Source organism: Heterodontus francisci, chromosome 2, assembly GCF_036365525.1.
Source record: "Heterodontus francisci isolate sHetFra1 chromosome 2, sHetFra1.hap1, whole genome shotgun sequence".
NCBI lineage: Eukaryota > Metazoa > Chordata > Chondrichthyes > Heterodontiformes > Heterodontidae > Heterodontus > Heterodontus francisci.
This window is the reverse complement of record NC_090372.1, coordinates 32,033,459-32,045,789: the sequence shown is the minus strand read 5'-3', so window position 1 is coordinate 32,045,789 and position 12,331 is coordinate 32,033,459. Positions and strand designations below refer to the sequence as shown.

Sequence of the window (12,331 nt, the reverse complement as noted above, 5' to 3'; positions counted from 1 at the left end):
CTCCTCATTAAATATTTTGTTCATCATTTAATGTAAATTTATATCTTCAGTACGTTTCCTGAAGGTCTTCCACTGGAGCACAGCCTTCAACAAGACATACATTCAGGGTAAAAACTGCATGCAGAGGTTTTCACTGTAAAATTACAGAGCAATCAAATCATAGGTGAGCTCAACAGATAAAAATATTCCTCAGCAGTTCCTCAGTGAATCAGAAATTTGCATTTATTCAAACAGGCCTTTAATGGAGTAAAGCATCCCAATGTTTCGCAGAAGACTGACTCAAGGGGCAGGATCTTGTTCTCTCCCAGGCATCAGGGTCCGTGGCGGGGGTGGGGACCTGAAGATGCCTCCAGCAGAGGGTCGCCACGCACCCCGACGCCAGGACGGCCCGGCCCGATATTACCGGCGGTGGCGAAGCCTCGTGGCAGCTCCCCCTGCTGCTTGGCGACAGGACCCCATTTGAATATTTAAATAAATTAAAAGTAACGAATTAATTATACTTACGCCACTGCCTCATGTCCCACTGCAATCTTCGGCCCAGTGGCCGGCACTCCCGCGCCTTCAGATCCCCGTCTGGGGAAACAAGGTGCCACACTGGTGGGGAGGGGGGAGGAGGTAAGTTTATCAGTGTTGTGGGGGAGGGGGGGGGGGGAAACGGGGTCAAAGTAGCATCATTGGTGTAGGGGATGGTGGGCAGGGTTATAGTTTAAAGTTTATGCAGTTTTTGGGGGGAAGGTCAGGTGGGCAAGGTAAGTGATTTTGGGGGGGGGGGTAGAGGGCAAATAATTAATTAAGTTGTTATCTGGGTGTGGGAGAGGGGCAGAAGAACTGTCTTTATTTATTTTTTATTTATTTGAGCTTTAAATATTTTAATTTACCAATAGGGCTCAAAGTCCTTTAAAAATGGTGTCAGTGCCTGTGTACAGGCAGCTGACGCCATTGCCAGTGAATGGACAGTCAGCCATCTCCATGTGATTCGAGGGGGCAGCCTGCCCCGGCTATTTAAATGAGCCGCCGCACGGAAGATTGCGGCGGCTCCGTGACATTCTCTTTGCCCGCAGGCAGAGAAGATTCAGCATAAGGAGTGGAGGCATAAACACAGCAAGGTAGCTTTTAAAAAGAGGCTTTTGAGGGCAATGGGAGAGAAAGAGAGGGCTGAGTTGCAGAGAGTGGAGCTGAGACAGTTAAAGACTGGAGCACAGGGGAAAGAGTGGCGATAGCAAGAGGATCAGAGGCCTCATATTGGAGCTCAGCAAGCCTCTTTGAGCGCATGAGTTCTTTGGTGCAAAATGCAAGGAGACACATGAGTTTTGATGCTCCTAAGAAAAGTCCCAGTATCTGGATTCCTGCCCAACACTGGAGCTATTGATAGTGGGCAGAATGATGTTGCTGTTAGTGAGAGTGAGAAAGAGGTCCAAGCTAGTTCACCCATCATCCTCTGCTCGCTGACCTACACTGGCTCCCAGTCCAGCAACACCTCAATTTTAAACTTCTCATCCTTGTTTTCAAATCCCTCCATGGCCTCACCCCTCCTTATCTCTGTAATCTCCTCCAGCCCTACAACTTTCTGAGATCTCTGCACTCCTCCAATTCTGGCCTCTTGTAGCTTGAGTAGCTCAGTGGCGTAGTTGGCAGCAATCTTGCCTATGTGTCAAAAAGTTCCTGATTCGAGTCCCACTCCACGACTTGAGCATAAAAATCAAGGCTAAAACTCCAGTGCAGTACTGAGGCAGTGCTGCACTGTCAGAGATGCTGTCTTTTGGATGAGAACCCGAGGTCCTACCTGCCCTCATAGGTGGATGTAAAAGAAGAGGAGTGTCCTGGCTAATATTTATCCCTCAATCAACATCACAAAACAAATTATCGACTCATTATCACATTGCTGTTTGTGGGAGCTTGCAGTGTGCAAATTCACTGCCCCTTTTCTTATATTACAACAGTGACTATATTTCAAAAGTACTTCATTGGCTGTAAAGCGCTTTGAGACATCCGGTGGTTGTGAAAGGCACTATATAAATGCAAGTATTTCTTTCTTTTTCTCTTCTTTCTCTTGCACATCCCCAATTTCTATCCCTCCCACCATTAGCAGTCGTGCCTTCAGCTGCCTAGGCCCCAAGGTCTGCAATTCCCTCCCTAACCCTCTCTACCACTCTCTGCTCCTTTAAGGCGCTCCTTAAAACCAAGCTACTGGTCATTTAACTTGGAGAAATTAAAGGGACTGGAAGTCGACAAATCTGCTGGACCTGATAGCCTGCATTCTAGGGTTTTAAAAGAGGTAGCTACAGAGTTAGTAGATGCATTGGTTTTAATCTTTCAGAATTCTCTAGATTCTAGAACAGGCTCCGTGGATTGGAAGTTAGCAAATGTAACCCCATTATTTAAGAAAGGAGAGAGGAAGAAACCAGGGAATTATAGGCCAGTTAGCCTGATATCAATGGTCGGGAAAATGCTATTAGTAAGGACAAAATAACAGGGCACTTAGAAAATCATAATATGATTAGGCACAGTCAACACGGATTTTTGAAAGGGAAGTCATGTTTGCCAAACCTTTTTTGAAGTTGTAACGAGCAGGACAGATAAGGGGGAAATTAGCAGATTCATTGTATTTGGATTTCTGTAAAAGCATATAATAAGTTGCCATACAAGAGGTTATTACACAAAATGAGGGCTCATAGGATTGGAGGTGACATATTAGCATGGATTGAGGATTGATTAACAGACAGAAAGCAGATAGTAGGAATAAATGGGTCATTTTCATATTGGCAGGCTGTTACTGGTGACTGTAGCGGTTCAAGGCAGTGGCTCAGCTCCACATTCCCAAGGGCAATTAGGGATGGACAATAAATCCTGGCCTTACCAGTAATGCTCACAACCTAGGAATGAATTTAAAGAATGGTACCACAAGGGCCAGCTATTTACAATCTGTATCAGTGACTTGAATGAGGGAACCAAATGCATGTATCCAGGTTTGCTGATGATACAAAGTTAAGTGGGTAAGTAAGCTGTGAGGAGGATGCAAAGAGGCTGCAAAAAGACAGGTTAAGTGAATAGGCAGCTGGAATATAATGTGGGAAAGTGTGAAGTCATCCATCCACTATGGGAGGAAAAATAGAAAAAAATATTTTTTAACTGGTGAAAGATTGGGAAATGTTAGCATTCTGAGGGACCTGGGTGTCCTTGTACATGAATCACAGGAAGTTAACACCCAGGTACAGCAAGCAACTAGGAAGGCAAATGATATGTTAGCCTTTATTAGAAAGGGATTGGAGTATAAGAACAAAAAAAGGTCTTATGGCAATTATAGGGCATTGGTGAGGCCACACCTGGACTACAGTGAACAGTTTTGGTCTCCTTACCCAAAGAAGGATATACTTGGCTTTGAGGAAGTGCAACAAAGGTTCACTAGACTGATTCCTGGGATGAGGAGACTGCCCTATGAGGAGAGAGTGCATATACTAGGCCTACATTCCCAAGAATTTAGAGGAATGAAGGGTGATCCAATTGAAACATAATATTCTTAGGGGGCTTGACAGGGTAGATGCTGGGAAGATGTTTTCCCTGGATGGGGTGTCTAGAACTAGGGGTCACAGTCTCAGAATAAAAGGGTCAATCATTTAGGACTGAGATGAGGAAATTCTCTTTGCTCAAAGGTTTGTGAATCTTTGAATTCTCTACCACACATTGCTGTGTCATTAAGAATATCCAAGACAGAGATTGATAGATTGCTGGGGAATTAAGGGATATGGGGATAGTGCAGGAAGGTGGAGTTAAGGTAGATGTTCAGCTATAATCTTATTGACCAACAGAACAGGCTCGAAGGGCTGAAAGGCCTACTGCTTCTATGTCTTATGTTCTGTCCTAATACCTCCTTATGTGGCTCGGTGTCAAATTTTGTTTGATAATTGCTCCTGTGAGGCACTTTGGGACATTTTACGATGTTATGGACACTGTATAAATGCAGGTTCTTCTTGTTGATAGTACAGGGAATGGAGGGAGAGGAACCAATCCCACCCCAACTGTGCCACCAAAATATCAAGTGAGAGCAGCCAAACGCCAAACCAGGTGTCAGTGAAAGATGACTGGCATAAATGTGCAATAAATGGATCTGAGTTGACAAGGCAGCTAAAGTGTGCTCAGAGAGAGCCACAGTCTGAACAATGTGTGATCACTATATTGTCAGCCAACATTTAACAGTATATTTGCATTTTCCTGCTCTGTTAGTCTTTCAGCACTCAATGAACAAGAGTTCAGGTGAGTCACATCCCAGACTTCTGCTAATACAGCTGTTAGGTGGGCTCAGAGGGCTAGATGTACCAACCATTCATAGTAAACAGGTGACAAATCTCACCCAGATCCCTCAATTCCTCCTCATCCACCACCTATTTTCCCACCCCCACCCCACCCCTGATTTAGTGCTTTGTCCCAACAGCAAAACTCAGTTCTGCAACCCACAAGCTCAAAATCCATACGGTGACCTTGCACACCCCCACTTGCACACTCTCTTCCCCATCTGTCTCTCCCCACTCCCCGCATATACCCCTCAGGGACCCTGCACTCTCCCTGCATCTTGTGCTTTTACACATTATCGTATGATTTTTTTTATAAGCCTTTCAACTTCCTATTAGCTCTTCACATCACTTCGTTCAATTCTAATGATTATTAAGAATCCTTTTGCAGAAATGCACAGATACACAAGAAGCACTTTACACATTTACACACACACACTTACTTACCTTCTCTGTAATGTAAAAGTTTGTGCTATCCGCATACTGTAGAGCATAGTTTTCAGGGATTGAAAGGGACCAACTTGATTTAATAAGAAAAGTAAAAGATTATTTCCTGTTACATTACAAGAAGCACAAACTGTAGCCTTACAGCTGTAATACAAATGAGTGTTACAATTATACAGCGATTATTTACTCAAAACATAAAGGTCTCACCCACATAAAACCGAACCTTCCTCACTCCCTAATTATTCTCTTTCACCGCCGCCCCCACCTAACTCTGCCTGTGATATGAACATTCACTATCCAATGTCATGTGCTCCAGCAGGTACATCACTCAAATCGCTATTTGGCATGTGGCAGACAGTGAGTCAAGTCAGGCTATTCAACTCCAGAGGACGTCCCATAAGGACCCAACATCAATCAGGGATCACTGGGATTGGGATCAGGAACAGGAACTCCAGCTGAATTTCCTTCCCTCTACCCCCCACCCTACCCCTTCCCTGGAGCAGAAACGCCAAGGCTGGTGACGGTAACTTGATCATTTCCCTCAAGATGATCAGTGGCCTCAGCACAGATTAGGGATGGGACCCAGGACCTCCCAAGTCAACAAAGCTCAGCGCTGGACAGCAATGACTAACCGTGCCAACAGAAAATGGACTTTTAATAAGAAACTGATCCAAAGGATGTCAACTGCTCCCTTTATCAGCACTGAACATCTTGCTGCACAGCAACACAGTCCGTGCTTCAGAGGTCAAGTGACCTGAGCATGTAACACAGGCCCACACTCCTGGTGCAGCAGTAACGAGGAAGTGCTACACTGTTGGGGCGGGTGGGGGGGGTGGTGGGGGCTGTCTTTCGGATGTGATGTAAACCAAGGTCCAAGTGGATGTAAGAGATTCCATGGCACTATTTTAAGGAATTTAAGGATCAAGGAATTTCTCCACTGTGTATTGGTCAATATTTATCTCTCAACCAGCATCACTACGACAGATTATCTGATCATTATCACATTACTATTTGTGGGAGCTTCCTGTGCACAAATTTTCTGCCATGCTTCCCTATATTACAATAGTGACTACACTTCACAAGTTCTTCAACAGCTGTAAGGCACTTTGGGATATCTTGAGGTTGTGAAAGGCCCTATATAAATGGAATTCTTTCTTTTTTCACTTCTCATTGGGCCAACTTGACCTTCAATCTCATTATACATGTTATAACTATTGCATAATCACCTATAAACGGCAGCATTAGAATAGTGAAGAATGGCATCACTGAGTTCTGGCAAAAACGTTGGCTCAAACTGGCCTTTAAAGATGTGTTGACAGCAAATCACTTACAAAACTGAACCCACCATTGATCAAAGTAGAGGGTCATTGTTATAGTTTGGACATATTAACTTAAAAGAAACATCCCCAATTGTAAACATACTTCCCACTGTCTGATTCTACTTGGACCTATGTCAAGAAACTACAATCCAATAGATTTCTCATACCAAAAACTAGCTTATCCTAATTTCATTGATCCACTTTACTTAATTGTTAATTTGCTTCACTGAAAGAAGTTGATTAATGTGTATTCTATAGTTCATTGGCTCCTCTGTCAAAATCATCTCCAATATAACCCAGCAACCATGGATTCACACCCTCCCTCCATTTAAAATTGTATATTTTCCCCCACCCCAAAGATGATATCTTTCTGCTAAGCAAGGCTAGCAATCTGTTCCCAGGCCACTGCTAATGACATTGTTAAGCCAGACACGAAGAAAGCTCACAAAAGCAGCCTTGTCTTATTCTTCCTCCCTCACCCATGGTAGGTACCTATCCAGTCCCTGTGAACTCCCCACCCCTCCCCACCTCCTAATCATAACCAAGATAACCGTGTAGGGGATATCATGCAAATCCTGGGCCTTCCACTCTATGACAAACAAAACAACAAGAAATCAACTGGGCCGGCACATCTCTGGTTCAGTGCTGTGCATGTGACCTCCTATGTTATAACAGGCCTTCTCTCTCATCATAGCCAAGCTATTTTCTATGAGTGAGAACTCCAGCCCACAAACATTGAAATTCATGCCTGAAGACACTTACCCATCACAGACTTCACGTATAATAGAGGCCAAAGGCTTTTTCTGCAATAATAATGGAAAAAATATTATTTTTAAATTGACATTTCTTAAGTACTAATACCCAGTCCTCTGAGCTTCATCAATAGACTAAATTATCTGTCTCTAAGTATTTCTAGCAGTCAATTTTTCTCCCAACCCACCAACCACAGCCAATGACTGTTGTGGTTGTTTAACCATCTTAAACAGTAGTTAACTTGAGCGTACAGCACAAACACTCACTCGTTCACCATTTCTCAGCCCGGCTGGGACTGGGAGATGGGGAGGACAGAGATCTCCATCAAACATCAGTGGCACTGATCCAGTTTCAGATGTCACCGTTAGCTTGTTTAGCCTGTTCTTTTGACAGAGTCACATCTTGGGTGGGAGCCAACCTCAAGTACAGGTTCCCTGTTTAATTTGGTTATGCGCACGAGGCCAAATCCCTCTACATGTCCTTGTTACTATGCTTCAAATTTGTCAACATTTAGATGGGCTGAATCCAAGCCAATGTGAACATTTAATATATAAAGAAAGGGAAAAAAGTATGTTGGTAATGCATTTCGTGTTGTAACCCATCACTAAGCTGCCACATCAAACACCAGCTGTTTCAAATTCTACTTTCACCCCGTACAAAGCTAGGCTGCCAAGACCATAAACGGAGGGCTGAATGGGTATTCCATTGCTTCTATTTAACCACAATGTCAACAAACTTCTACAGAAAGTGTCCTTAAGGGAAACATCAAGTGAGTGCACTACACCAAGACCAAATGATCACATGACAGGTCAATCATGCAATCTCCTGAACTGGTTTCAATTTCCTGAAGGGGTCAGAAAGGAATTGCCCAGGATACTTCCTCAATTAATAGCCCAGAGCTTTTTGTCTGTTCTATTTTGCCTCTCCTAGGCTCCCAGGTAAGATAGGAAATGTCTAGCTATGATGTGATTGGGACAGGCTTGATGCACTAACTATCCTTTTCTTGTTGGTCAATTTCATGTGTTCGTAATGAATGAAGCTTTATAGCCGCCAATTCAAGTTGGCACCAATAAGAAGGTCCAATATTCTGTTCTTTCTGTGATGGCGTGAGCTAGAAGTTGCCAAATCTGCAGCAAACAAAAATGATCAAATTACTGAATTACACAGGTTCGGTAGGCTAGTGAGTATGATACTGCATTAACAAACCAAGATCTTGAGTTCAAAACCCACTGTGGCAAATTGTGAAATTGAATTCGATAAATCTGTTAATTTGTGGGTCAGCACCAGATAAAATAACTATGAAGGCTTCCAGAATAAATCTAACAGGTTCACTCATGTCCTCCAAGGAAGGGAGTCTATCATTTGTACTAACATACACGTAACTCCAGTTCCATACTATGTGGTTCACTCTTACTGCCCTCTAGGCAACTTGGGATAAGCCATCTTGCCAATGTTGCCCACATCCCAAGAACAAAAAAGAATATTAAAAATTTCCAATGTTCCTGCACAAGGTAGCAATTGACAAGACCTGGTTTTCTTCCTATTCCCCTCTCCCTTCCTAGAGTTCCCTGTGCTGCACTCCATTCTCCAGCCTAAAGCTAAGGGAGGCAATCTGCAATTCAACTACCCATGGAATTTCAGGAAACAAACCAGGGCAGCTCATCCTGTGGAACTCCGTACGGTTCTGTCTGTGGCAAAATATCCGCAGCAGAGATCAGAAAGAACAGGTGGTAGACCAGGTGCCCATTAGTTTGCAGCACGCTACGGTGGAACTCCATTCCACTTCACCTGTCTCATACAACCAGTTTACAATTTACTGTGCGAAACACCAACAAACAGCATTAATATACAACATCACACCTTAGTACTCTCAAAGGAGACTGGGCTATAGCACTTCAGAGCTGGAACATTACTTTTAATTTAGTCTATTAGTTACACCCTAAGCGTGCTTTCGTGCCCCTAGATGCCAGGACATAACTAGAACTCAGAATGTTTCTCACCCAAATGGTAACTGTAAAACACAATGATATTTCCCACTGCTATGACTTATACAATGAACCCCAAGGCATATTGCTATTGAAGAAACATGTTGAAAAGCAGTTCTACAACATTTCCCTAGTTTCCCTGTGCTGTGGAATCTGCCCAAATTATATGGAGGGATAAAAAACTGCATCTGCTGTGGAATTTAAGGTGCAACTTGCAAACAGTTGCAAAAAGGCACTTATGTGCAAGAGGGGAAGGAGCAGCCAAACTTTGTGCCCAGCAGAAGGAAAAAGAGGGACTGATTCTCTATCCCTCCAAGTGATGCCATTTTATCCAATGCACAACCACAATCCAATAGTCATTAGACTTCAATAAAAGCAAAATACTGTGGATGCTGGAAATCTGAAATAAAAACAAAGTGCTGGAAATACTCAGCAGGTCTGGCAGCATCTGTGGAGAGAGAAGCAGAGTTAACATTTCAGGTCAATGGCTTTTCATCAGAACTGGCAAAGATTAGAAATGTAATTGGTTTTAAGCAAGTGAAGGGGATGGGGGAAGAGGACAAAAGGGAAGGTGCGTGATAGGGCAGAGGGAAGGAGAGATTAAATGACAAAGATGTCATAGGACAAAGGTAAAAGGAATGCTAATGGTTGTGGTGACAGACAAATCATTAGTCCAGACAGAGTGTTAATGGCAGAATAATGAACAGCTCTGTCCAAAAGCACAAACATAAAAAAACAAGTTTAAGGCAGCCACATGGTTAAAAAGTAATAAAATAAAATAATAATTTAAAAAAGGCTGCCAACTCCAGCGTGATGCCACCACCAAACATATTTTCCCCTCCCCTCTGCTGTCAGCATTCTGAAGGGACCCTTCCCTGTGTGACACCCTGGTCCACTTCTCCATCACCCCCGACACCTCGTTCCCTTCCCACAGCACCTTCCCATGCTCTTTTACCTCCTCTCTTCTCACAATCCAAGGACCCAATTGGGTGACCGCTTTGCAGAACATCTCTGCTCAGTCCGAAAGCATGACCCCAAGCTTCCAGTTGCTTGACATGTTAATTCACCACCCTGCTCCCATGCCCACACTTCTGTCCTTGGCCTGCTGCAGTGTTCCAGTGAACATCAATGCAAGCTCGAGAAAAAGCACCTCATCTTCCGATTAGGCACTCTACAGCATTTCGGACTCAACATTGAGTTCAATAATTTCAGAGCATGATTGGCTTTTTTTTATTATTTCACTTTATTATTTTTTAACTATGTGCCTGCCTTAAACTTGATTTTTCATGTTTGTGCTTTTGGACAGAACTGTTCATTATTCTGCCATTAACACTCTATCTGGGCTAATCCGTTGCCCTTCACCACAGCCATTAGCACTCCCTTTGCCTTTGTCCCATGACATCTTTGTCATTTAATCTCTCCTGCCCTCTGCCCTATCACACACCTTCCCTTTTGTTCTCTTTCCCCACCCACTTCACTTGCTTAAAAGCCATTACATTTCTAACGTGTGCCAGTTCTGCTGAAAGGTCATTGACCTGAAACGTTAACTCTGCTTCTCTTGCCACATTTGCTGCCAGACCTGTTTTTAAGTCATTACACTTCACTATTCTACTCTTACTTTTATTGGAATACAGGATTTGTATGTTCATATGTAAGGGTACAATTTAAAGTTACAGCCACTTTGCTTGCAACAGAATGGAACTAGGGAACTGTATAAATTGCAATTTATCTCATCTTACGTCTCTGCAGTTTCATCTCATCTTACGTCTCATCCGACGCATTAACAAAAAACTTTTTTTCTTCCTTTCAGGTGTTAAGGAACGCAAGCTCCAGCAGCTGATGGGGACTAATGCCCCTCCAGATCCTCCTTCCGCTTCACTTCCCTCTGACCCCACCCCTTCTGATCTGACCCCTTGCCGTGTATTCACTATACCCTCTGACCTCCCCCTCTCTGATGCTGAGCGTTCTGTACTCAGCAAAGGTCTCAGTTTTATCCCCTTACGCCCCCACCTCAATGAATTTCGCGCTCGGCATGACGTTGAGCTCTTCTTCCGTCGCCTCCGCCTCCGGGCTCACTTCTTCAACCAGGAGTCCTCCCCCCGACCAGCAGACCCATTCACCCGCCTCCAGCATTCTCCCTCTACCTGGACCCCTCCCCCTGGCCTCTTACCCGCTCTTGATCTCTTCATTGAAAACTGTCGGGGAGACATTGGTCGTCTCAATTTCTCTGCCCCCCTCACTCACTCTAACCTGTCCCCCTCTGAACTTGAGGCACTCCGTTCTCTCAGGTCTAACCCCGACATGGTCATCAAACCTGCAGACAAGGGTGGTGCTGTTGTTGTATGGCGTACCGACCTCTACCTTGCAGAAGCTCAACGCCAACTCACAGACACCTCTTCCTACCTCCCTCTGGACCATGACCCCACCACCGAACATCAAGCCACCGTCCAAACGACTGTCACTGACCTCATCTCCTCTGGAGATCTTCCCTCTACAGCTTCCAACCTCATAGTCCCGCAACCCCGGACAGCCCGCTTCTGCCTCCTTCCCAAAATCCACAAACGGGACTGTCCCGGCAGACCCATTGTGTCAGCCTGCTCCTGCCCCACTGAACTTATTTCTTCCTATCTAGACTCTATCTTTTCTCCGCTGGTCCAGTCTCTTCCCACCTACATCCGTGACTCTTCTGACGCCCTACGTCATTTTGACAATTTCCAGTTTCCTGGTCCCAACCGCCTCCTCTTCACTATGGACGTCCAATCGCTCTACACCTCCATCCCCCACCAGGATGGTTTGAGGGCTCTCCGCTTCTTCCTGGAACAGAGGCCCAACCAGTCCCCATCCACCAACACCCTCCTCCGCCTGGCTGAACTTGTTCTCACATTGAACAACTTCTCCTTCAACTCCATGCATTTCCTTCAAGTAAAAGGTGTCGCTATGGGTACCCGCATGGGTCCTAGTTATCCCTGTCTTTTTGTGGGATATGTCGAGCATTCTTTGTTCCAGTCCTACTCAGGCCCCCTCCCCCAACTCTTTTTCCGGTACATTGATGACTGTATCGGTGCCGTTTCCTGCTCCCGCCCCGAACTAGAAAACTTTATCAACTTTGCTTCCAATTTCCACCCTTCTCTCACCTTTACATGGTCCATCTCTGACACTTCCCTTCCCTTCCTCGACTTCTCTGTCTCCATCTCTGGGGATAGGTTGTCTAACAATATCCATTATAAGCCCACTGACTCCCACAGCTACCTCGACTACACTTCTTCACACCCTACCTCCTGTAAGGACTCCATTCCATTCTCCCAGTTTCTCCGTCTCCGACGCATCTGCTCTGATGATGCTACCTTCCATGACGGTGCTTCTGATATGACCTCCTTTTTCCTCAACCGAGGATTTCCCCCCACTGTGGTTGACAGGGCCCTCAACCGTGTCTGACCCATTCCCCGCACCTCTACCTCACCCCTTCCCCTCCCTCCCAGAACCGTGACAGGGTTCCCCTTGTCCTCACTTTTCATCCCACCAGCCTCCATATCCAAAGGAT

The 12,331-nt window shown here is 44.8% G+C and overlaps 1 protein-coding gene across 6 annotated transcripts in view; it reads right to left on the bottom strand.

Annotated features, from left to right (window-relative positions):
• elmo1 (engulfment and cell motility 1 (ced-12 homolog, C. elegans)) overlaps positions 1-12,331 on the bottom strand; it is a 321,507-nt gene that overhangs the window by 249,038 nt on the left and 60,138 nt on the right. For all 6 annotated transcript variants that reach the window (XM_068056594.1, XM_068056610.1, XM_068056619.1 and 3 more), the window contains 2 exons: positions 6,815-6,855; positions 4,734-4,806 (listed from right to left, as the gene is read on the bottom strand). In XM_068056594.1, coding sequence (XP_067912695.1) covers positions 4,734-4,806; positions 6,815-6,855 — 114 coding nt within the window. The remainder of the gene's footprint in view (positions 1-4,733; positions 4,807-6,814; positions 6,856-12,331) is intronic.